The 26,243-nt window shown below is 37.3% G+C and overlaps 1 protein-coding gene and 2 long non-coding RNA genes across 4 annotated transcripts in view; 2 read left to right on the top strand and 1 right to left on the bottom strand.

Annotated features, from left to right (window-relative positions):
• JAKMIP1 (janus kinase and microtubule interacting protein 1) overlaps positions 1 to 26,243 on the top strand; it is a 108,121-nt gene that overhangs the window by 75,890 nt on the left and 5,988 nt on the right. The window contains exons 14-19 of the mRNA XM_072406460.1: positions 9,643 to 9,744; positions 14,653 to 14,706; positions 15,765 to 15,830; positions 20,466 to 20,534; positions 20,910 to 20,987; positions 23,674 to 23,877. Coding sequence (XP_072262561.1) covers positions 9,643 to 9,744; positions 14,653 to 14,706; positions 15,765 to 15,830; positions 20,466 to 20,534; positions 20,910 to 20,987; positions 23,674 to 23,877 — 573 coding nt within the window. The remainder of the gene's footprint in view (positions 1 to 9,642; positions 9,745 to 14,652; positions 14,707 to 15,764; positions 15,831 to 20,465; positions 20,535 to 20,909; positions 20,988 to 23,673; positions 23,878 to 26,243) is intronic.
• On the bottom strand, positions 656 to 25,480 carry LOC140327197 (uncharacterized). 2 transcript variants are annotated; one of them, XR_011919998.1, is made up of 4 exons: positions 25,311 to 25,480; positions 20,290 to 20,519; positions 1,292 to 2,960; positions 657 to 1,261 (listed from the first exon to the last, which is right to left on the bottom strand). It is a non-coding gene; the product is annotated as an uncharacterized lncRNA (long non-coding RNA). The 2 variants fall into 2 exon arrangements; XR_011919997.1 differs by having other exon boundaries at positions 656 to 2,960; positions 25,311 to 25,452.
• LOC140327196 (uncharacterized) lies at positions 2,942 to 4,511 on the top strand. The gene is made up of 2 exons (XR_011919996.1): positions 2,942 to 2,990; positions 3,987 to 4,511. It is a non-coding gene; the product is annotated as an uncharacterized lncRNA (long non-coding RNA).

Here is a 26,243-nt window from a genome sequence, read left to right as displayed (position 1 = left end):
GACATTAGATTGTGAGCCCCTTTGAGGGACAGTTAGTGATATGACTATGGAATTTGTACAGCACTGCGTAATATGATGGTGCTATATAAATACTGTATAATAATAATAATAATAATAGGTTTAAATGTTGGTACCTTGTGTTTGGCAAGACAATGCTGAATGCTGGCAGGTCTGAATAGGGCTGATGCAATGTTTACCATCTCTGGGGCTTTCATTATGGCAGATTCATGCTGCTGTGAGCCATCCTGATAAACGTCATCCGGTGCCCAGTGCCTGTGTTTGGGGTCTGTCCTGGTGTGCATAGTATAGAGTAATAGAATGTATTTGTTTGTGCTCAAGCTGAATGTGGATTTCACCTTTCAAAATATTTTTCATAGAATTTCATGGTCTTTGCTAAACAGCAATGTTATTACTAGCAGTCACACCAAAATAGTGTTTCAAACTTGGTGCAGATACAAAATAAGCATTTGGAATAGTATTTGTCCAATAGCTTAATCTTTTTATACTTGCTGGGCAGGCATCATCCCTAGGGTAGAGTTCACGGTCCATACTCATGTAACCACCCCTCAGAGGAGCACACAATTTGATATTCCTATCATAGTCCAAGCGAATAAATCTACCAGTATAGTTTTGGAATCTTTGATAAAACTGTAGCATTATTTCTTCATTATATAAATACTGAAAAAAAAATAAATAATAGGCATCCCCCTGCATTATAGATACCATATAAAAGCACTTTATTTTTGTCCCTTGCGTCTACAAAATGTTTTTTCTTAATGCAACAGCTGATTTGGCTCAGTTGGTTGCAGCTCTTTGGCATTATCACAAAGCCTATGGCCTTCTACACATGGAAAGATGTTCACTTCCAGTCTGATTTCTAACTTGATGAAATAGTCTGATTACCTGGAAATATTTACATGTCATATTATGTGCATGTATGATTGAGCAAATCCAGATTCCCATCTGTCTTGTGGTTAATGCAATCCCCACAACTGGTAGGGCAAAATGCTGTATAAAGGTGTGCTTTGCTTTTGTGCGTCTGATTGTTCAGTTATAGGTTAGTAAATCAGACTGGTCAGTCCAACACAAGGTTGGCAGCTGATCTGTTTGTGTGTACCAGGCTGTCAAATGCTTGTTGGGTTCAGTTTTTGCCAGTGTATCATATACTTGGTAACTTTATGTTGTTTGTAAATCTGCATAGAATTCCTCCTTGACCTCATGTATATGACCCTAATTATGTACAGGATGGCATACTTGCATGCTTGCTCCAGGTCAGTGATTCTAAAGGTACTAAAGCCAAGGTTTTTACATGGCGCCCCCATAATTTTAGTTGCTTACTTTAAGTGCTAATTCGTAAGACAGTGATTTACCAAGCTTTAAGTGCTTTTCTTTGAATAGTCTTAATCAATTGAATTTTGCTGCTTTGGTTTATCTGCAACACACACAATACAATAAAGCCAAGTACAGTCACCTTCCCCATACCTTTATGGCAGCTTTTCTCAAACTTTTTAACATGGGGGACCCAACTTTACGAACCAACTCATGTCTTTTGTTTTTCTTCATTTTATCATCATAGTGCGAAACAAATACTGTGAGAATAAAATGATGGGACTGGGAGCTGAATTAGATAAAAAGTGAACTAAAGTCTGCAGTATTTGCATCCTCCCCAGCGGTGTGATCAAGCAGACATCTTCACTTTATCTTCAATGTCTTCAGCCATCTTGATTGCTTGACATGGGATGACACAACTCCACTCACACACTCGATTTAACTCATCCACCATGTCATTATGAGATTGTATATTAAGCTTAGTTCAGTGTACAATTCTTTGAGCTTTGCAAACAAAAATGCAAAAAACAACAAGACATTGCCCATTAGACACAGCATTAGAAGCCTTTCTGCTAGCAATTTATTAAGTAAAGTTCCACTAGTTTTTTGTGGTCTTGTAGATAATTCAATGTATGTAGCTGCATTATATCAAGGCATATAGCTGCAATATAGAATTCTGCTAAGATAATCTGTTGAGTTCAAAGATACTTACTTAATATACTACCATGCTTTTGTTTGACACTGTACGGCCAAACAAACTGAAAATCCCATGCAAATTCTGACTTTGTTATAATTTAAATTTGTAAAGGGCTGAACATATCTTGTTAGGGATAAACATATTATTATTATTATTTTTAATAAACAGGATTATTGTAGCACCAACATATTATGCAGCACTGTAAATTGGGGTTGCAAATGACAGACTAATACAGACAGTGATACAGAAGGAGAGGACCCTGCCCCGAAGAGCTTACAGTCTCCTAGGTGGGGGAATTTACACACAATAGGATGGGAGATATGTAGTGGTGGGAATTAGTGATGATTTCAAAAGACAGAAGATGGGTAGGCAAGTTTGAAAAAAATGGGTTTTGAGTGCTCTTTCAGTGCTCTAGCTTGATCATTATAGAAGCGTTTTCGCAAAGCCAGTTGAGGTTGGCAGAGGAGCAAAGTAAAACAACTATGTAAATTATAGGGTTAAGTAACTAAACTAGGGACAAGTTTAATTGTAAAGTTATTAATACCAGTTTACAGCTATGTATGTAAGTTATAGAACTCCTATGGTATGATTCTTCTAGAAATACAGTGTGCCTGTAATTTCCTGTGCTCTCTGCCACCCTAAAATGCCACGCAACCCTTTTAGATCTTTTCAGGTCCCTACTTTGGACTGCAGAACCTGCCAGGTTACAGAGATGAAGAAAGGGGAAGTTCTGTAGTCCTAACATGTTACCTGTATGGAGTGTTTTACTAGTGGAGTTACCAGGGTGAAAGAAAACTAATGTAATATATGTTGTAATATATTTCATTTTTGTACTTTACTTTGGTAAATGAAGAAAATAATATCTGTTCTTTATTGATTGATCTTCTTTTGTCTTTCTCAGGATTCAAAGTGGGTAGAAGAAAAACACCAGCTTCTGCGGAAAAACCAAGAATTGTTAGAAAAGGTATGATAACTCATACCTCCTGTTCTTTCACATTTTGTATTTTAAAGCCAGTAAATATTGTATGTGGGTATTGCTTCTTACATCAAACTGAAGAACATGACATTGCTGACTTCCTCCTGTAAATACCAATTAGCCATCTGTTATACTGACCTTGCAAAAGTATGGAAATCCAAATGCCAATGGTCTTTGACTTACATACTTTTCTGGGTCGGTACCCCAAAGTACTATAACCAGAGTGCCCCCATCATTTACAGAATGATCAGAATGGGAATTCAAAGTGCACTTCACCTCAGTTTGTTTCAGAAAAAGGTTTTATTTAAAATACTACTGATGTTAGTGCGCTAGCTTAGTATGTATATTTGTGTGTTTGTGTATACAGTGTGCGTGCTATTTTGGCTTTATGGACAAAAATACATACACTATAAATGTTTTGGATAGGAGAGGTTGTAATGGCTCTAGGAAAGGTGTTGGGTAACTATATTAAAGTCCGTGGTTTAGAAGTTTAAAGGTCAGGTATCCTCATACTTAGATAGATCATATATTGTATATAATTGAGGGCTATCGTATCAATATTTCCATAATTTGGCTTTACTTTGTATCATCTCCTACACCGAGGATTAAACTTTTCTTACTCCCATTGGCAATAGTGGGCATCAGTGATTGACCCAAAATTTTTTACCTCTGATGAAGTGATGTTGCATATACACGGGTCATTTTAGAGCTCATACAAAGGCGTGCAAGGTCTGGAGACCTATTTGAGACATCAGAATCAATACTTGAAACATCAGAAAATGGAGTCTAGACCTAAATAATAAGGCATCTTTCTAGAATGGGTTAAAAGGTCTTATATACATGGCTGTTGTTTTCGGCATATTGTGCTGGACTTTGCTATGACTGAAGTGTCGCTAACTTTATTTTATGAATAGCTAGAGGTTGCATAAGGATTCTAGAATTGTTTTTATAATGTTTAATTTTTTTTTTTTTTTTTTTTTTTAGATATTTAAATACGAATTGGAGGAGAACCAGATGAAAAATGAAATCCAGGATGCCAGGGACCAGAATGAACTGTTAGAGTTCCGGGTGTTAGAACTGGAAGTAAGAGATTCCCTCTGTAAACTGTCCCCAGGGACAAAGATTCCTTTCGAGTCCCGGATTAAATATATATAGTACACTTCTCTTCCTGGATGGGAGCGGGAGGTGTGACACGTGTGATGCCTTAATAATATTTCTTGAAGACTATGAATTAGCATGAAAAGTGGCCAGCATCTAACATTGCACTTAGATTAGAAAGTGGAACCATTTCCATTTTGTCCTTTTTGCCATCCCTTTTCCTGCATGTCTAATATAACATTGTAAACTGTGTATTTTGGTAACACTGTCGTTTTTAATGTCACATTTTGTTGTGCAAACTTGCATGTTTACCCATTTTAATTGTTTGTTTTTTGTTTTGTTATTTTGTTTTTGGGAAGAAAAAAAAATTAATATTTACAGTTAATAAAAAAAGTTTTGTATTTAACTTTACACCATCGTCATTCATGCATGCCGTTTTTTATTCTTTTAATGCTTTTGCATTTGTTGCATCACCCAGCATGATATGTTCAATTTTACTTTTACTAATCCAAAAACTTAAAACAAATAATTTTAGAATTGTCTATAAATATGGCAATACAAATGAACTATTTAAAGTGTACCTGTACTCAAACCAACCAAACTGAGTGTCTTCACAGAGATGCCGGGACACATTTTGTTACCTTTTATTGTACTTTTGGGGCTGTTTTATAAATTTAGCCATACACTCTCTGGTTACCATCTATCTGGAGACTTCCAATCACACTAAAGATGTGATGTGACCACTTACCATCTTCAGGTGATATTATGTATAATGGACCCTTGGATTACATTCATGAATTGGGCACCTCCAGCTGCCAGTTTACAATCTCAATGCTTAGTTGAGTTATTTACAGTTTAGTTAAGTACAGATTTACTTTAATAAGACAAAGAGCAATGTACAGTGCAGGAAACGCAACAGGCGATTGCCTTTTTCAGACATCTGACTTCAATATCATAAAATGGGATTGGCTCTGCAGTTCCCTGCACTTAATCGTCCTTCTTTTAGTGTTTTACTTACAAAGTATTTCCCTTCTTTACAACTGCCACTTCCCTAGCTACAACATGTAAAAAGGCTCCTAACAAACATGTGTTCATTCTTTTTTGCCCAGTATTGTTTTTTTTGTATTGCAAACAGAGTGTGAAAACACATATAGGGGTTGTACATGCAAAATATAAAGCACAACATAAGCTGGTACATTAAGAAAGATCTTTAGTTTAAACTGGCAGAGTGCTTTGCTAGATCTCTGTACCTGTCGAACACCAGCTGCATTGCTGTCCGGCTCTAGAGTAATAACACTTTGGAAGATGCACAAACCTTTGAAATTGACATATGCAACTTCTATGTAAGATGTAGGGTCTAGTAGGCTCTCACTGGGTATATGTTGCAAATGTCAATCTAAAAACCGGACTAAATGTGCATGTAATTTATCAGCACTCCCAAGTGCTGGACTTGGTCCTCACAGCTGTTGAATGTACATCAAAAGATTAGACTGTAAGAAAGTGTATTGAGTTTAACCATATAATACACAAAAGCAAAGTGTTTCTACTAGTTTGTGCTCAAAAATCTTCTACAGCAGGAAATTTTAGCTTAAATCTGTCCCCAAGTCCCACTAGCAGCACATGCTTTAACCTCCAAAATACACATTTTTTTAAAAATTGGCGTCCCATGGTTTTAACTGCCTGTGTGTATATCCAAATGTACCTACATTTTTAACTCATCAAAGTTTTGCCAAAATCCTTTTCCACCGGGATGCGCTATCAGTTATTTTTACCCAAATAACATGCTAGAGAGTATTCAGGCTTTTTATAACTCCATTAAAGGGTAATATTACACAGGTCAACACAAAATTATTATTGATAATCATCAGAAACCTCAGCAAACTTTTTTCTTAATCAGATCTGTTTTCAGTTTTTCCTTAACACGTACAGTTCCTGAGTTATGACTGCTATTATACTTAACACTGTACGTGCATGTATTTTGTACTAAAACATAAGCACCATTGAAGTGAATGTTAGTACTTCTTCAGTGTGAAGTAAAATAAGGCACACTGTGGTATAGATCCACTGAACAATGTCAGTCAAGTACCATTGTTTCTTCAGAAATTATTAGAGTATGATTTTCTTGTGTACTTTGGATTATTTTGCATCCAGCAGTAGTCAGCCATCATACTTTCTGTAATTCTAGCGGGTGTGGACCAACTGTGCCACTGACTGGGTATGCTCCAGAGGGGTGTAACTAAGCCGCTACCTGGTCTTCACTAGAGTCTCTGATGGTGAGGATAGGCTTGGGCCGCAGGGTAGCTGCCAGGTGCCACTCCAGAGCAATCCCCGAGTCAGTGGCTGCTGACCACAGGAGTCAGGGTACTGGGTGCAAGCAACGAGGGGCTTGCGTGGCCAAGAAGGTATAGGAGAGGTAGTAATTAAACAAAGTCCGTGAACAAGATCCTAGGTCAAAGTCAGGCGGCAATCAGGCAGAAGTCCAAGGGTTTGATAAGCAAGGTCCAGTACACAGAAAGGCAGACAGAAGAAGCACCTTTGCACTTGGAGTTAGACAAGCTAAGACCATGAGATTGCTCAGGCAACTTCCTGTAGTAGGAGGTGCCTTTAAATACTAGCAGGGCTCCCGCCATAGGCTGTAGAAACAGAGGGCGTGTATGTGTTGCCTCATGGATGAAGAGAGACACACCCACGCCAGCTCAAAAACCAGTGCAAGTCTCCAGCAGGAAGGAAACTCTGGCATGGAGCACATGTACTGGGATTAAAGATGAAAGATAGGACCTGGCGCCCGTGCCTGCAATTAGGAGCAGTGGTGCCAGCACGACCTGAAGGGCTAACACTTTCATTCCAGAAACCTTGGTAGAGGTGCTCCATTAACTGAATGTCCTGGTGAAAACATTCTCCTTGTTCGTCACTCACTATACCAAGATTTTCCGGGAAGAATTCTATATGTGTGCAAGAAATGTATTTTTAATGACATGCAACAACCCAGTTTCTGGTATGAATCAAGCAGATTCTGTACTCCTCCTTGTATGCAGGAGACTTATGGTTGCCCAGGAAATTTTCACATAGCCACCTGAATGCATCCCAAGCTTCTAGCTCAGCTGGTGAGAGAGATTGTTTGAAAATATCATCCTGCAAACAGACTTGATCTGTGGCCCTATAAATATCCCTTCTTTTTAATGTTTGGAAACTTCTCAACAAAGTAATGAAATCCCATGGAGTTTGATTTACCCATGGCCTTTACAAGGTTCTTCTAACTTGATATGGGGAGGTGGCAGAAATATTTTATGCAGAGAAACTTGACACTGCTTGTTCCGGGCTTATAGATATCTCTTGTTAGCCAATAACGCTTGACAAAATGGTCTCCCGTTGATCCGCTGTCCCACAGACATAGGAAACAGCAATATTTTGTGAATCCTCCTTGCATTCCCATCAGCAAGCCAATGATCTTTAGATCCCCACCGATGTTCCACTGGTGTTTTTTATACTGGATTGCTTCAAGTAGTAACTTCATGTTGTCATAGGACTCCTTTAGGTTAACAGAATGGGCAATCAGTAAACGTGGTTTGGAATTACCATTGTGCAGTAAGACTGCTTTCAGGCTTCTTTTGGAGGAATCAATGAAGATACGCCATTCAGATGAAACATGCTCTTGTGTAAACTGATAAAGAGTGCATTTATATCATGACAGTAGCACAATGAGCCATCACTAGTGAAGAACATTGTAAAGTTATGTTTTCATTTTCTGTAGTGCGTTACAGTTACACCCTTTGCAAGCAAGTGCTTCTATTTAAGCCTTGAAGCAAGAAGTTCTGCTTTGTCTTTTGAGAGATTTAGATCTAAAACTAGATCATCTCTGCTTGTGTAAATATCTGGGATATACAATTTTGTGTTTAGTATTACCTGAGAATGCACTTTTGTGGACGAGGCAAAAATAGCAGTCGATTAGAGTGTCTCGCGGTTATCTCCACGCCATCGGGATTGCAAATGGCATTGCTGCTTTACGCCGTTTTAGCCAGTCACGCAGTCCATTGGAACAACTGGTACAGAAGACGTGGAGACCATGATTTATCCTGGTCACCAAGTGGACAGCCGAAACATATTTTGTATATCTTTTGAGGTTCTGTGGTATTTTGGCGACATTGTGCTTTTGTCATGAATGAACCACACACGTAACAGAAACTGTTTGGATCAAATGAAATTAATCGCAGTTAGTGCGGTCTCTAATGACCAGAAAACTTTCCTTGAATGTTGTAATATGTTAAGGCTATTTTTAACGAATTTCACACAATATATAATTAGCTGCATCACAAAAACTAGACGTGGTAGAAAAAAACTGAACACACATTTGAAATCTGCATCAAAAATACTACAAAGACCAAATTATATCTGATGAAAGTGACATGTTGACCTGTGTTACCAAACCCTGTTATTTTCGGGTTTAGCTAATGGACTGTACCTGTGTTTTATATTTTATAGTATATTTTATTCAAAATATTTAGCTTTATCCAACTGAATCTTGTAGAGTTTGACTGAAATCATGGGGTAGTAGGAAGCCAGAAACGGACTACTTTGTAGAGCAGATTTCATTGAGGGACCTAATTCTGCCACATTACACAAAAGCCTTTACTTTACATTGAAGAGAGTGAAACATAAGGCTATAAGTAATAACATAAGTGATAGACCTAGAGCTTTATTGATTAGATATCACTACCAGTGTCCCACAAATATATATTTATAATATATATATATATATATATAAATTCAATTTATTTATTTTACTGCACTGACCATCTTCCTGCTTTCGGACTATAGATGACTTTGCATTGCATTTAGATGTTTACTTTACTAGACTGTACCATTACAGTTCGAATACTAGCCCTTCAAATTAGATTAGTTATGTCAATCTTTGCATGCTATTCTGCTTGTAACTGTAACTGCACAATCAAGTAGTTTTGTATGTGTAGTGTACAACATTTTCATTCAGCTAGAATCCACCTTTCTCATGTGTCTGGCATTGGGAGATAGAATTAAATAAACTATATAGCGTACTATTATACTTGTACTTTATACAATGTTTGTAAATGTTGAGTTACATATTTGAAAAATTGATTGGTTTTGGAGGAACTATGAGTATGGTATGAATTGCAAATTTTCTCTGCACCCCAAACAAACAGCTGTATTTATGGTTTCTTATATTAATGCATACCTGTCCTCAAATTATTTTAGAAGATTGTGTGAATGGTTGCGATTTTTGGGGAATTGTTTTTTCCTATTTCGCTTTGACTGGGTCCTGCCTGTTATTAAAATGATTTTGTTCTTGGGTATAGCACAAAACGTTTGCATAGTCTTAGCTGTGTTTATTGCTGTGCTGTGTCCAAGGGCAAAGAAATATATTTTGCCTAAATGTATAAAATGAGTTTTTTTCATAAACAACCCCATATGCTTATGGCTGCCACTTTTCAACACTGTGTTCATATTAGGGCAATATTCCGAAACATTCCTATTAGGTTTAAATGTGAAATAACACATTTTTCCCCAGGAGAGAGAACGAAGGTCTCCAGCTTTTAACCTCCATATAGCCAGCTTCCCAGAAAATAATGGAAGCGCCCTGCAGCTATTCTGTCAGCAGGAAGGAATAAAGGTAGATCCAGATTCACTTCCCTCTTCTGGTGCATTCCATGTCTTTCACTGCCATTAACTCACTTTTAAAACCCACACGCATAACAGAAGCATCCTGTAAACCTGTCACTACTGGTGTCCCCAATAATGTGTCCTCATGCATGGTTCTCCTTCACTTGTGTAAGACCTACGTGTCCTGTGTCAGCCTAACATTGTGTTTTTATGGTCTACCATGAGTTATTATTAAATGATATTATCGCCTTTTACATAATAGAGGCAGCCATATTATGTGTTAATCCTTCTTATACCAATGTGGCCTGTCTAAATTTCTTGAATGAGAAGTGACAACACCGTCAACAATATGGCTGCCTCTGACATGTGCATGCAGATAGGGCTACAGTGTCTTTTTCTGAACACCCTGCTAATATATTGTAACACTGCTACAGAAATGTATTTATTGTATCTGGATCCCCAGAACTAATAGCCAAATATTACACATATTCATTTAGCACCCAGATTAGGAATTTAAAACAAAATGATTACAGGCAGATGAATGTAAGAGTAAAAAATACCCTTAATATCTTTTTTTAAAATGTTATCCATGGCAACATGTATAAAACAAATATCAATCACATAGGAATTGAACACTTTTTTTATTTTCCAGTTTTTTTTTATAAATCTGATCATCACTTTTATAATGCCTTGATTGCCATGCCACAGTTTCCTTAATGAAAAATATAAAAAATGGCTTTACCTTAATAGAGTAACTGATTACAATATTTAATACAAGTCAAAAGATTGGATACAATTTTTAATTTGATGGTACTAATTGTAGATTGATATTGAAACCATCCTAATGATGGAGGAGCGCATATGAAATTTTGAAATTTGTTTTATACAAAAAAGTGTTAGGCTAGAATATGTTTATATTTTAGCCACCTTTTGCTTTGATGACCAGCTTTGAACACTCCTATTCTTCTTAGTTAGCCACTTGGAATGGTTTTTCAACAGTCTTCCAGAGGTGCTGAGTACTTGTTGGCTGATTTGCTTTTACTCGGTGGTCCATTTTATCCCAAACCATCTCAGTTGGTTTTGCTCAAGTTGTTGTGGAAGCCAGGTCATCCAACACAGCACTCCATATTCCTAGTCAAACTGCCCTCATGCAGTCTGGAGATGTATTTAAGGTCATTGTCCTGTTGAAAAATAAATAATGGTCCTAATAACTAAGCACAAACCAGATTGGATGACGTGTCGATGCAGAATGCTGTAGAAGCTATGCTGGATCCTTAAGTTTTGAATCAATCGCCAAGAACATTATCAGTAAAAGCACTCCCTCACCCATCACTCCTCCTTCTCCATGGTTCATTCACAAATCTCAAATTTGAACTCAACAGACCAAAGTACAGATTTCCAGCGGACTAATATCCATTGTTTTTTGGCCCAAACAATTCTCTTCTTCCTCCTTAGTAGTGTTTTTTTTTTTGCATCAGTTCGACCATAAAAGCCTCATCTATGAATAGTTGATGTTTAGATATATCTGCTGCTTGAACTTTGTAAAGCAATATTGTGGGCTCTAATCTGCAGTGCTGGTAATTTGAATTTTGTGATGCTGGTGTCTCCAAGAATGTATCCTCTGGAGTAAAAGTAACTCTTGGTTTTCCTTTCCAGGGGCAGTTTTAATGAGAGCCAATTTCCTCACTGAGTTGATGGTTTTCATGACTGTACTTGGGGATACGTTTAAATTTTCAGGATTGACTGACCCTAATGTCATAAAATAAAGGAGAATTTTTCTTTTTAATTATTTGAGTGCTTTCTGCTATAATGTGGGGTAGAACAGTAGCCAAATAGGACTATGCACTGTATAGAAATTTGTAACAACCAAACTGTTCCAAACACTGAAGCAAGAAATTCCAGAAATTGACAAGGCACAACTTTTAATAGAAAGCCATTCCAGGTGACTACCTCATGCATCTGATTGAGAGAATGGCAGAAGTGTGGAAAGCAGTCATCAAAGCAAAAGGTGGTTTAGAACACTATCAAAATGCCAGAAGTTTCTTCCCTATCGAGTGACACCGCTCCCCACACATGCCCAGTCCGTAGTCCATAATTTAGTAAATTTAGTGGTCCGTCCCCCATCCAAAAGGTTGGGGACCACTGCATTACATCATTGAACCACAAGAATTTATGATTGCTGCACATACTTTGAGTTGCCCTCTCTAATGTCTAAGTGACCTAAATCCTAAAACCTTAAAAATAAAAAATCCAACACCCGAAAATTTACCTGCTGCTCCCCTCACAAACCCACTGTCCCATCAATATGACAAGAATCCCTACTGCCTGCCAGAAACATTTAGTGAAAGGGAGACATTCAAAATGCTCTCGATATGATCAAGAAGTGCCAAAATTTGAAATTTACAGGTCCAGGAATGCATAGTGCCCTAATAAATTTTGGGTAGGGCTTGAGAAGGTGCTTTGGTCTCCATCAAGCTGGAATTGGCTAAAATTAATATCAGGAGGTGGGGTAGCACGCTCAAAGAGAAGTAACCGCTGGATAAAACCTCTACTTTTCAAGTTAGTATGTGTATAGGAGTAGGGACAACTATTCATTTTTAGTAACCATATTGACAAAAGTATTGAATTGATTTTAATTTTCATTATGGATGATATATGTATAAAGGAGGTAAAGGAGTGAAAACATTGTTACATAGCTAACACCATTCCTAGCTCAATATTATATCTTTTATTTTCATTTAGACAATTATAACTTTCAGAAAAGTTGTAGACTAGTAGTAGTATTAAAATTAATAGACTATTTAAAGAAATTTTGGATTCTGATAACTGTATGCCAGTAATACTTGATATTTAGTATTTGTTTTTGGTATTATTTCTACATGTTTGCCAACCAAGCTGACCAAAAAAAGTGATAGATGTTGGGCCAAACCATTTTACAGTCAGGGGTGCTTACTAGGTTTATATTTTATTTATGTGGCTTAAAGTCCAATTAAGATTTTTTTTAATCTTAATCTAAAGGCCAGCATGGTTAAAAAAAATTCTACTCCTCCGTTATATTCACACAGTCCTCACCAATCATCATTCTTATTAGTATTTAGTACACTCTTGGAGAAAGCTGACCTGTGATGTTAGGTGAACAGACTGAAGACCTCTAGAAAAAAAAGCAATTTGAAAAATTTGGGGTAAAGGCAGAGGTTGTAACTCGAGTCACATGACTTGGTCTCGAGTGCAACTCAAGTAGCCTAATGAATGACTTGCAACTCGACTCGTGACTTGCTTTCTCTGCTGGCAGCTGAAGGGGACGGGGAAGAAGGCAGTGAGTCTTCTGTAAACTGCCTTCCTCCCCGCCTTTCTTTTATTCCAAGTTTTCGCCTCTGACAGCTAAAGGGGGCAAAAGGAAGGCAGTGTTACAGAAGACTGCCTTCCTCCCCTCCCCCTTCAGATCAGCTGTCAGAGAAGAAAGCCGAACTTAGTAAACTTAGAATGCAACAAATGCGGGGAGGAAGGAAGTGTTACAGAAGACTTACTGCCTTCCTCCCAACCTTTCTTGCATTCTACAGTACATGGCTTTCTTCTCTGACGGCTGAAGGACAGGGGGAGGAGGGTGGTGTTACAGAAGCCTTACTGCCTTCCTCCCTTCCCCCTTCAGCTCTCAGAGGGGAAAGCATTGAACTTAGAATGCGATCCTGTGCTCAAGAACAAGATCAGAGCTTTGTTTCTATACGGGGATAAATGAATTGACTTGGGACTCGACTTGGAAGAATTCTTGGTGACTTAAGACTTGACTTGGTGTCAATGACTTGGGACTCAAATTGAACTTGAAGGGTGACCACTTAGTCCAACCTTTAGATAAAGGGGATGAGCTTTTGGTAAAATTAGGATTTACATTTGCTGCTTTATTTCAGTGTTTCCTGACCTGTATATCTTGGTTGAGAAATAACTTTCAGGCCTTCAGGGAATCCTTTCTATAATTACTATAACCACAGCTTTATAGATTGCCAAAAGGATCATTGGCGTCATTTAAATTGACCTGCAAGTCACAAATTGCTCATTGCTCAAGGAACCCCTAGCAACCTCTGGAGGAACCCTGGATAAGAAACATTGCTTTAATTCCTCATGTACCTCAGACATTGTTTTAGTTTGTCTCAATCACTGTCCCTTTTGCTGAACAGCTTGGACTAATTGTAAAGAAAAGAAATATTTCATTACATGTACTGTATGCATACAGTTATTAGGGTACAATGATTTTCACATTCAAGCACACCCATCACTATGAGATTATGTAAGCTGCCATTTCTGTTGTGATTCTAAAGCTTTCCTGGTTGGTGTTTGCCAAATTGTGGCACAGCTTGGCACAGAAGTATCCACATGCTGGTTTCAGCCATGTACATTAAACTACTGAAACCAAAAGATCAGCTTTACATTCAGGAAATTAGCATTCTTTACAACAAGTTCACCAGTAGCAGCTTCCATCACCTCTCAGTATAGGTCCTAAGAGTTTGTAACAGCTGAAAAGCATAGATATATAAATTAGTATATTTATATATGTATATATTATATGTATATATGTTGTTGCACAATAATAATTTTTGTTAGTATGTGGCGTGGTGTTCCATGTTGTAGAATGTCATGTGATTGCATAGAACAACCTGTATGAAAGCTTGATCACTGATTCAAGCTCTTAACTTATGGGAGACCTGCAGCCATGATTGTTCTACAATCTGTTGCAGGCCTCAAAGGGACATAAAGAGCCTTCAGAATGTAGCTACATGGTATGTATCTTTCAAAACCATCTCCATCTTCCAGTCACATTCTTGTGTCTCCATGTTTTGTGAGCTCTATGTATTATGTGTCTGGATTCGGCACACAGGCTATGGATTGTACTATCTCTTTATTATGTGGCTTCCGTTTCTTCCAGGATGTGGACATTTCAGAGCTCATGAAGAAGCTGGATATACTTGGAGACAATGGGGTAACTTGACACTTCTAATGACTTATGTTTTATAATATAGTAATAATATAATAATAATAATAATATAGTAACAACACATACTTTTCAGCCATTAACCAAGTACAAAGAAGCAGCCAAATCCATTTTGTACCCATTACAGGCTAGTGTCCCTTTCACAGTCATACAAACACATTTATGGACCAGTTTTGATGGGCTCTACTATTCAAATCCTCACAAACCAATAGAAGAAGTGGCTATAAATTTGTTAAAATCCCTGTCAGGTTGAATTTTGCCATCTCAGTACCATTAGTGAGCATTCCACTTACTTGTTCTGTGGACATTAATCAAGGAGAGCGAATCTCTGTCTCCCACAAACAGCAATAAACACCCAAAAGTGGTTGTTACCCCTCTCTACCCAAAAAATAAAAGTTTGGCGTTTAAGAATAATTTCAGTTAAGAATGGTATGAATCCATGGTGACTTAAGTATTCAATGAAATGGTCACCACTATTGTATGTGTGTTTATATATATATATATATATATATATATATATATATATAAGTCATAAGGACCCTGGCAGATTAGACATCAGGAAAGCATTTACCTGTAAGAATGAAAGAGAATACATACCTCTTGTTATCTGAGCTTCTGAACTCCACTTCTCAAATACCACATCTGGGGGAGTCCATGACCATAGTTCCTAATGGTTCTTCCTTCTGGTCTACTCATTATTACAGGGCTCAGCAGTGAAGTTGAAGTCTAATGATAACTTTAAGAGGAGGATCAACTATCTTCCAATTTTAGTTTAGTTTTATTGAATTTAGCATTTGCATAAAGAGAGGAAGAATTCTTTTTCTCCTTTACAGGTAATGCTATTCCCAACATGTGATATTTTGATTTTCCATTCAGCAATGTTTTCACATCTTTTATAAGCATATTTTAAAATGTAATTTTAATTGTATGATTTGCAAATTCAAAACCACTTTTTTCAGGATAAAGGAATACTATGGATTAGTGGAAATAACAATGAACTAAAATTACTTGTATTTATAATAAACTTTTTTGGTTTGTTTTTGTAGAATTTGCGGAATGAAGAACAAGTTGCAGTAATCCAAGCGGGTACTGTGCTATCTCTCTGTGAAAAGGTGTGAAACTATTTCTATATAGCTGAGTTAAAGGAGATGTAATGGTGAAACACAATCCAAATCATATTGACAATTGTCAAGTGTGTCTTCAGGGATGTAGGATGGGACTGTCACTGTTCCAGAATACAAAGACTCCCTGGTGCATCCCCTGCATTGGTTGTGTATATTGAAGCCACATGACCAACAGCAGGAGGTGCAAAAAAGTGATGTGCAGCAGCTATGCACAAATCCTTATCAGATCTTCAGTAAATCCTCTTTAGATTGCAAAACCCCCATCTCTCTACATAATACACAAGGTCTTTAGAATTGGAGCTACACCAATGTTTGCTTGTATTTTTTGGATAAAAGGTTCTATGAATAAAAGGACAATATCAACAATCAAAGAGAACTCTTCTAAACAGATAAAAACTGAAAAGTCAATATTGGTCCCATTACAACAAATTCAGTTCCCTCCAAGATCAGATTTTAAACATTGTGGGCATAACTAATCATCCTATATTTCCTGATGACTTTTCCTTCTCCCTTTTCCAAACTACAGGTAGTCCTTGGGTTAAATACAAAATCGGGACTGTAGGTTTGTTCTTAAGTTGAATTTGTATGTGAATTGGAAAAGGTAAATTATTTTAATAAATGGAATTAGGACAGATGTTTGCCTCAACGGATTATTAGGCAGTGTGGTCTCAGTTGCTGTATTAAATCCTCACTGTGAGTTAATCACAAACAAAGCAAAAAAAAAAAAAAAAAACTTGGGCCAAAAAATTACATTTTGGAACAAGAACTTGCAGAACAGCTCATCCTTTAAGATCACCCACAACTTCAGCTGTGCTTAGCAAAAGATTTCTTCTGCAAGTCAAGCCTCTGTCTTGTACAGGAACGAGAAGGAAAGCCCCGTTCGTATCTAGGAGTTGTCCATATGTCAGATGTCCTTAACTCGGGGACTACCTGTATACATTTATTTATAAATAGATATAGGACTTGGTACTTCTGTTAGTCAATAACTCAATATATTTCAAATTTCCTAGCGGTGTAAGAATAACAATTCATTAACACATATATTATCTTCAGCCAATTAAAATCCATGTGTTGTAAGTGGTACAGTTGACAATACATGATCATTGCCATACTACTAATAAGTCTACAAATTCTGTGTGGTTTGGGGCCCTTTACATCTTTGTGTTAGAAAATTCTCACAATGTTTTTTTCAGTGTGTTATTCATGCATTGTGTTAAAATGAAATGCAAGACGTGTTTTAAGTGCACTTGGTGTGGGCTTTACATACATTTTATTTTTGACATTTCTTGTCATGTTACTTGATATGTATAATGTGTAGTTTCCCTTTGACAATATTATAACACGCTCCTACCAAAGCGAACAAAAGATCCAGCAAACAGTATTTTTTAAAAACTCAACACACAATGCACTGATGTGTAGAATTTATATAGATTATAATGACTAATTTCATGTGCTTTAGCGAGTCGTCATCATGTATTATAGTACAGTAATATGCAAAGGAGAAAAGAGGCACTTTTAAAACCAAGGAAGCAAGGTTTTTAAATTTATGAAATGTCACAAGAAATAGTTGTGGTTTTACCATTAATTTAGGGATGCTGATAAAGTTCCAACAAAGGTAGCCTCAGTGACCAGCACTCAACTTTCTCTCCTCTCTCTGGCCCTGATTTATTAAAGCTCTCCAAGGCTGAAGAAGATACACTTTCATCAGTAAACCTGAGATGGATTTCTTAAAAGGCAAACAAAAAGCAAATGTTTTGAATCCTGGACCAGATCAATTCCAGGTTTGCTGGATCACCCAGCTTCACTGATGAAAGTGTATCCCCTCCAGGCAGAGCTTTAATAAATCAGGTCCTCTGTCTCTACTCATTTCCCTATCATTGCTCCTTCACTATTTGTTCTTTCTCTGTCTTCTCTGCCTGTAGTGCCACACAAGAATCTTCATTTCCAATCAACACTAAAGACTAACCGGCACAAAATTATGTCTGTGCCTGTAATATAAAATGACAGATTTTACCTTTGTGGTTATACTTTATGTTCAGAAACAATAAGTTGTAATTTTCTCTACACATTCTACAATGTAAAATTGTACAATTCTAAACTCTGAATACTTGGCTGGATACCTATGGCCAATGCCCAACAATGGTTCTGATGATGGTAAAAAATGGGTGGGTTGGGGCAAGGAAAGTGTAAAGTGGATGTAAAGCTTACATTTTAGAAATATTTGATTTTGCACAGCATTGGACGTTGTCAGTATTCAATTATGTATGTGATACAGAAAGAAAAAAGCCTGTACCGGGTAAAAAACTGGCAAACAAATTATTTAGGCCTCAGGTGGAAAAGCATTATATGGGTAAAGTATTAGCAATACTGATTGCCTATATACAATAAAAAGAATAACATGGTTCATAGTTATTTCACACAATGGAAAACATTCTAGAATATATATTATGCTGCTAAACATTGAAACCAGCTATCTAATAGACCTCTAAAAGGTCTTGTTGTAACTTATCATGCCGCCACTGGCTTGTCTTCTTCCCGTAGTGAATCATGCATTACCTCTTCTGCAGGTAGATTATTCTCATTATCTAATAAAAATGTATTCATTAGAGCAGGCCATCTCTTTCTTTCATTGCTCCTTGGTCCAGTTCTGATGCTTATGTAGGCAATAGACAAGGGCCAGTAAGGGTCCTCTTACCAGTCTGGTAATTCTGCCCCATACACAGTAAGCTGCAATACTCTGTGCATTACCAGTCAATCTAATAGCCAGAACTGCATGTTTGAGTAATTTGCACTACAGTTGTTCATCTATGGGATCAGAACATACAAACCAGCATTCCCCCATCATCATTTAGCATTGGCCACCCATTAACCTGTCTCCAGTTCTTGGTTGTCCCTCCAGGGACTGTGTGAAAACCATCAACTAGGAACACCCCAGACCTGTTGATTTGAAGGTGCTTCATTCCATAGCCATTGCAAATAGGCACTTGTCAATATTTCTCAGATGTTACATTTGCTTATTTATTCTGCATCCAACACATCATCTTTATAAACATTACAGGTGCCATTGTAACAGTATAATCAACATTATTTACTGCACCTGCCAGTGGTTTTATTATTTTGGCTGATCTGTGTATTTCTCACTCATTATCAAGCTCTGCAGAGGGGAAAGTGAAGGAAAGCTTTCCTTGGTATTTAATTGGACTTCTATTAGCTGCTAATTAGACATGGAATTGAAAGAACTGGTGTGACAATTTCTCCTGCCTCATCAGAGAAGGGTGTTTTGTCTGTTGGTTGCTTAGAGCCGAGGAAAGTGCAGCACAAATAATTGGACTAACAACGTTCTCATGGGAGAATAGAATTGTGTTAGATAACCATTGCAGAAATGAGGAAGGCAGAATGGAAACAAATGTAAATATAATGTATGTCAATGTATATATATATATAAATATATATATATATATATATATATATGTATATATATATACAATGCAGTGGTGTTTGACTCTCAAATACATCAAACTTTACCCAGATACAAGGAAAGAAATATGAAGAGATAAACCCCCATACAAAATATTCAAAGAACAATTCTATAGTAATGCTTTCACTAAAAACAGTCTCTATCTCCCTAATCAACAACACTGGGAAACTATAGGAATGTACTAAGAATAAGAGATATTCCACAAATATTGTAACCTGTGACACATGATGAATATTATAACCAGTAAATGATCAGTCATACACATGAAATATGAACAGATACAAAAGTATACAGCATAATATGGTAATTCAGCCATATGCGGGTTCTCCTAATGATTAATTCTTTATCTCTGTATTTAGCTAAATTAAGATATTTTCTGTGCCAAAGCTTCCAGACTAGACTATGCAATGCATATATTAAATATTTCCATGTAAAGCCTCAGTCATTTCGCATTAATCTAACAGCCAACTAGCAAGCGCTACATAATTTACTTTTAAGACCACAAATATATATATATATATGTGTGTGTAAATAAGTGCAATAAGCTGCACACAAATATTAACACATAATAGTGAATAGACTTATATTTATATTTCACTTATATTGTACTATATACTTATATATATATTACTGTTATTGTAAGCCATTGCTGACTTATACACTATATTCCTAAATAAAGTCACTTAGCAATGCAACGCATTAGGAATTAGGAAGGTTGTTAAGAGAAGGCAGTCATTCATTCTGACTTTCCTATATAAATTAGGGTTAATATGTCTTGAGAGATTCTGCCACCATCAGCACAAAAATCCTGGCATGTATGGTAGATTTTTAGGCTGTCATGCAAATACAGGTCATAGCTATTGTCCACAGGATCAAAACCACTATGACCTCTATTGTATAATCATATTATTATTTAAAAAATGTAAAACGTATGAGTATGTTTAAGATACTCCCCATTTATAGACTTACCTTGATTGGTGAACATCTTTGCTATTGATGTCAGATTTAGTAATAGGAGATACTGGGGTCAGTAATACAACAATATCCTTGAAGGTGTCACAGTAACAGCATGTCCGGGATTTTCAGTTCCTTGTACTTTGTTTCCAATCTCTGATTTCGGGTTTGTTGTTTGTGTTTGGTTGTAGTGGCTCAAACAGATTGAGGTGACCGAAGCCGCCCTCACACAGAAAATGATCGATCTGGAAAATGAGAAGGTAAGACTCCCAGTAAGTGAAGTTTTTGTAAACTATTTCAAATTACCATAAACTTCTTTCATTCACCATTTTTACATCCCTGTTGTCAGTCTGCCATTTATCCCATATTATACTGTATTACTACCATGCCATTGATCTGCTCCCTAACCAAAAATTACAAGTGTTAATATCACTTTATGAACCCCTGTGGGGCCTATTTATAAATGTTTTCATACAAGCTTTATGTTACTTTCACAGTTATAAAAGAATCTACCGGTAATTAGAAAATGTGAAAACAAATCTATAGTAAATAGACCACATGAATGTTTTCCTATATAACATTATTTTTTTATTATTATGTAAAAGTATTGTAGGCTACTTTTTTGTCATTCTCAGGAGTTGTTCAGCAAGCAGAAGGGCTATTTAGAAGAAGAACTTGACTATCGAAAACAAGCACTCGATCAAGCATATATGGTAGGCATTTATTATGGATCTTCCACCCACATAATGGAAATTAGTTTTATATTGAGCAAGGATTCTTCAATCCATCAACACTAAAGTTTGCATTTTTGATATCATTCTGATTAACTGATCTTTGTTTTGTGCGCTTTGAGCCTGACAGTTAGCCAGCTGGCTGACTACTTGGCTATTATGGCCACCTGTCCTCCTATCTGTTAAAGTGCCTTTAGGTTTTGGGCATTGTGGAACATCTTCCTAATTTGAGTTTGTGAAAATGACGCAGTGTGCTTTTTGTTGTCGAGCTAAAACATTAGAATTTCTACTGGGGCTTCTTGTGCTTCTCAGTAATGTTGAAAATTGGCCCGATTTATTAAAGCTCTCCAGAACTGAAGAAGATAGACTATCATGGGAAAACCAGGGTATTTCAGCAAACCTAGAATAGATTTTGTCATGATTTAAAAAGTGTTGTTGCTCTCATCTTTTTAAATCATTGGATCCATGGACTATGCACCCCCAAAACTTGTTCTAATCTCACTTCTTTAATAATTTTGGGGTGTATTGCTTTAACTAAGATTATTCTCATGTGTCTCATCTAAACATGATAGCAATGATCAGGGGAAATTAGGGCTCGTGGAAAAATATATTGCCTTTTGATACTTAGTCTGCCAACCCTAAATAGTAAATACAGAAAATAACCACAAAGAGAAAGAAGGGTTTTTTAGGCAAACAGTTTTAATGTATTATTCGTAATCCTTCATGATACATTATAGATACAGTGTAGACTGGGTTTCAGTCATAGTAACAATAATACCAATCCACATAGGTATTAGGGCGAAAAGGGCACTAGACAATCGTCATCTAGTAAGCAATAGGAGATTGGTGTAAATACTTGTCGCATTTTGCCCGTTTTAGGCTTCCTCAGGGGTGGCGGTACATTTACAGAATACTCATCAGTATATTGTCCATAAGGTATGTACAGGGTCTGCTAGTGTGTATGGGCCCAAACCCAAACTGAAGTGGTGAGTTGGGGCCTCCAATCAGGAGGGGTATTGCAGAGGATCCCCAGATTAAGAAGGTACCTTGAAGATGGTATGGAAGCATCTGGGCAAAAAGACTGGAGGCCGCAAGTCCAGGAAGGATGGTGCCATCTAAATATGAAATGTAATTGAAAGGTTTTTCTTTAGTTTCTCCATATGTACTATATGTTTGAATCAGACTGTTCCCAGTTTGGCCAAAAACAGTAGCTACCTGTTTTTACACCATAGAACCTTTAGAATTTGATTTAAAACATACTGCTGGCAGAATTTATTTCATCCTGGAGGTTTACAATTCACTAGAGCAGCCTTTCTCAACCTGTTATTTCCCAGGAACCCCTAAAATAATTTTCACGTCTCAGGGAACCCCAGCTAAAACCACTTTATTGGGGGCTATTGGGGAAAAACCCTTTACATTGGTGGCCAGTGGAAATAATGTCACCCTTAGTAAACTTCCTTTATAGACAACTAAAACTATAATTGGAGTAATGCAGCTGGCTCTACAAAGTAGGTGTTGGCCCCAAAAGTATGAAGGCATCATCAAATTTTAGATTAATCAGTCACAGTTCGCGGAACCCCAAGCAACCTCTGGAGAAACCTTGAGGTTACATTGTAAAGATACCAATTCTTTTGGAGCTTAGAATGGTAACAGTGCAGAAAAAGGCATCAGTGGTCTGCAGTCTAAGGCGCTACCATCAGGTTTTGTTTCTAAAGTCATAGCAATGAAAGATTATTTGTCTCCTCCCTGTCAATGTCTAATCTGTAGGTCAGGGGTCCCCAACCCCTGGGCCGCGACGGTCTGACAGGTGGGTCGCGGCTCTGGCCGGTTCACCCCCCAGCGAGGTCAGGAGAAGGACCCTGCTTTAGGGGGGAACACCGGCCAGAGCTGCAGACCACGTCCCTCGTACGCATGGCAGGCACAGGCGGTGGGCAGGTTGTGTCTCTGGACACAACCCGCCCATTCTTCCATCACAGGCTCAGACCTGTGATGAAAAAGTGGGTGGGTTCTGGCATTATGATGTAACTATGCGGGATTTTCCTTCCCCTTTGAGTGACACACGGCTCCCCACGCATGTGCAGTCCAGAGTCCATGCATTTAGCGGTCCGTAACCTGCAAAAGGTTGGGGACCACTGCTCTAGGTCACACCCTATCCACTCGTCCACCACAAACTTCCAAGAGCCAGCCCATAAACTGCATCAAGGCAGAGGGTTAATAGAAGTTTCAGTCTTCTTAGGCAGGTCTACGTGAGCATAAAGGCATGACGCATATAGGGCACCCAGCATGCCCCTTCCATTGTCTATCACAAATATAACTTTTATGAGAAATTGTTGATGTCATATTGGAGTCAGTAAGGCAAATCACTCAATGTTGATACCTAAAGCCTTTCAATAGGATACAATGATTGGTTGTGTCATTGATTGGTCATGATACAAAGTGCTGATGGGATATTAGTAGATTAGCGGTTTTAGGATAAAACACTATTGGATATGGTATAATATTTCTATGTATTAAAACATAATAAAAGAATGCTATATTTTTGTCTTTGCATATTTTTTGTTACTATTAATATGTACTCAGGATTTCCTTTTCTGTATTCTTATTTTTCCATTTTTATATGTTTTTTCTTGAACACACAACTGCTGGTGACCGCTGTGTCTTGTGCTAGAAAATCCAGGAGCTAGAGGCCACTTTGTATAATGCTTTACAACATGAGCCTGGGAAGAGAGTCAGCGAATGTCTGAATGAAGCGCAAAGGGAAGACTTGAGGTTGGCGGTGGAAAAGCTGCGAAGGCAGATACTGCGTCAGAGTCGCGAGTTTGACAGCCAAATCCTACACGAACGCATGGAGCTCTTACAACAGGCACAACAGGTATAGAAAACAAATATTACATTTAGTGTTATTGAATTTGGTATATTCTAGGATGATGTTTCAAGAAATTCAGTGTTTAATGCGATACTTCCAAGACCTGCCATGAGGAGAGGTGCAATTCTTCCTGAGTGGCACTTACAATAGGCAACAATTTTCTTCTATTGCCTCCTGTCCTGCTGTCGCCTCATGTAGGAGGTATTTAAAAGAAATGTATGGTGTTGGCCAAACAAGTAAAATAACATGCAACACAACCATTATAGTTTTTATGTTAGTGTCCTACAAATGCTCATGGGGAATGCACTCCTATATCTTAAAACAGAAGATCAGAATACTATAAATTCACATAAACCCACCCAAACACATTGTAAACTTGTCTTGAACTCTTGCCTTGGAGCACTGGTGTCCCAAATTTAAATCTTGGAAGGACATATGGAGTTGTTTACACTTTGGTTTACAAATGCATCCCAAAAACATATTGGTGAGTTAGTTGGTCCCCCCAACCCAGTTGGCATTGGACTATAAAAGGGACTTTAGGTTGTGAGCTCCTTTGGGAGACGGTGACATGAATATAGACCTAGTAGAGCACTGCAGAAGTAAATAAAAACAAGATAATAATTTGAACAATGTAAAGCAAATTAATTGGACTTCATTCATCACCCACCAAGGATAAAAGGTAATTTAATATACATATCACATATTCAAAATCCATTCTGCACAGTTTGTCAGTCAGCAAAAACAAATATTTAAATGTCATTAAAAGTTGATGTCTATAAAAAACAATCTGATGCTTTAGTCAAACTGATTTTGCCAATGTATGCTGAAGCCACACTGTGCATATTTATGAAGTAGGTAATGTGACTTTCAACAATCATTGTCATTTAAAAGCTATGTGTCAGGAAGATGGATCTGCTGGGAAAGTTTAGTTGATTCAGTCACATTCACTCCTTTAATAATATACCCCTATATTGATATGCTTGAATTAGAAATGCAAAGATTTAGCTCACTACAAAAGGGCATTCTAGCAAATGTCACCCATTGTGACTGGATTGCATAAATTGGAGTACCATATTAAAAAAGAAAGCAAAGTTGTTCAAACTGAAGTAGAATTATAGCTTTGTAAAAGCAGATGCAAATATTCTTTTTTCTTTTCCAATGAATGCAACACTTTCAGAGCAATACAGCATTGCGTAATATGTTGGCGCTATATAAATACTGGTTATTATTAATAATAATTACCAATGGAAAAGAAAACCATATGTCTCTATTTACACTAAATACAGCATATACAATTAAGAACAATAACTTCGTTCAGAAACCTGATTCCACATAATGATGTAAGGGGCTGCACAAATTAAAAAGTTGCATGCTATCCAATGACAGTGAACATCTGTTCAGTGATAATAATAATAAAAAAATATTGCCATGTTTCTTACCGTTATATTCAGGATTCAGCTTCTTCTTATCTATAGGTTTAGGACACAGCCTGTACACCTGTATACATATGGTATGCAGACATACTAATCAGCTTAGCAGGTCTGCCTTTGTTAGTCTGGGTAATTAGGTTAATTTGGCTGCTGCAAGTCCTGGAGGCCTAAGAATATTCAAATGTATTCAGAGCAGATAGAACTCAGAATGACCCACAAGTAAAGTCAATGCAGATATCAGATAGAAGTCAGATCACTGTTACTGGAAAGGATCTTTGTTGAGAATGAACAGGCTCTGTGCACACAGCACTATTCTGTTCTATGGAAAGGGGAGGAATGAGGACAAAAAAGCAGAACCCCACTGTGCTCTACCTCATATGAGTGCACAGAGGTCCTGATTCCTCATTCATTAATCCACCAGGGCAGATTGATAAATGATGTTTAGGGGACTGCTGTATACTTTACGCTATTATATTTACTACACAGCCGGCTAATGTGTGTATTATGAATAGTAACTAGTGCATGGTTGTTTGCTATGTAGGAAGGCTTTTTAAGCTAGTTTATCAATAGGCACGTGCCCACCTTGTACGTTTCAACCATTTAATATGTATTTTTGTTACCATTCAAGCTGGCCTATAGTAAACAAAACAAACTCCTTTCACTTGCTGATTTACTCTCTTGCTGCAATACAAACACATAACAATACAAAGTGACATTGCAGTACATCATTGTTATAGAATGTGAAACAGATGTGTGACATTCATGTTTTGGGGTTGCTAACCAATTGAGTACCAAATTAAAAATAAATTTGATTGGTTGGTTGAGTGCAAATTTGACAGCAGATTTACTCCTGTGTGCCATTCCTAAATCTACCAAGATGTGCAAAAGTCAAAATTAGATCTTCCTTCTCTTTCTCAAGATTCCAGTAAGCCTGCCTATCAC

The sequence above is a fragment of the Pyxicephalus adspersus genome, chromosome 3 (genome assembly GCF_032062135.1).
Source record: "Pyxicephalus adspersus chromosome 3, UCB_Pads_2.0, whole genome shotgun sequence".
Lineage (NCBI taxonomy): Eukaryota > Metazoa > Chordata > Amphibia > Anura > Pyxicephalidae > Pyxicephalus > Pyxicephalus adspersus.
The sequence above is the reverse complement of the archived record's forward strand: the minus strand, read 5'-3'. Positions and strand labels throughout refer to the sequence as shown.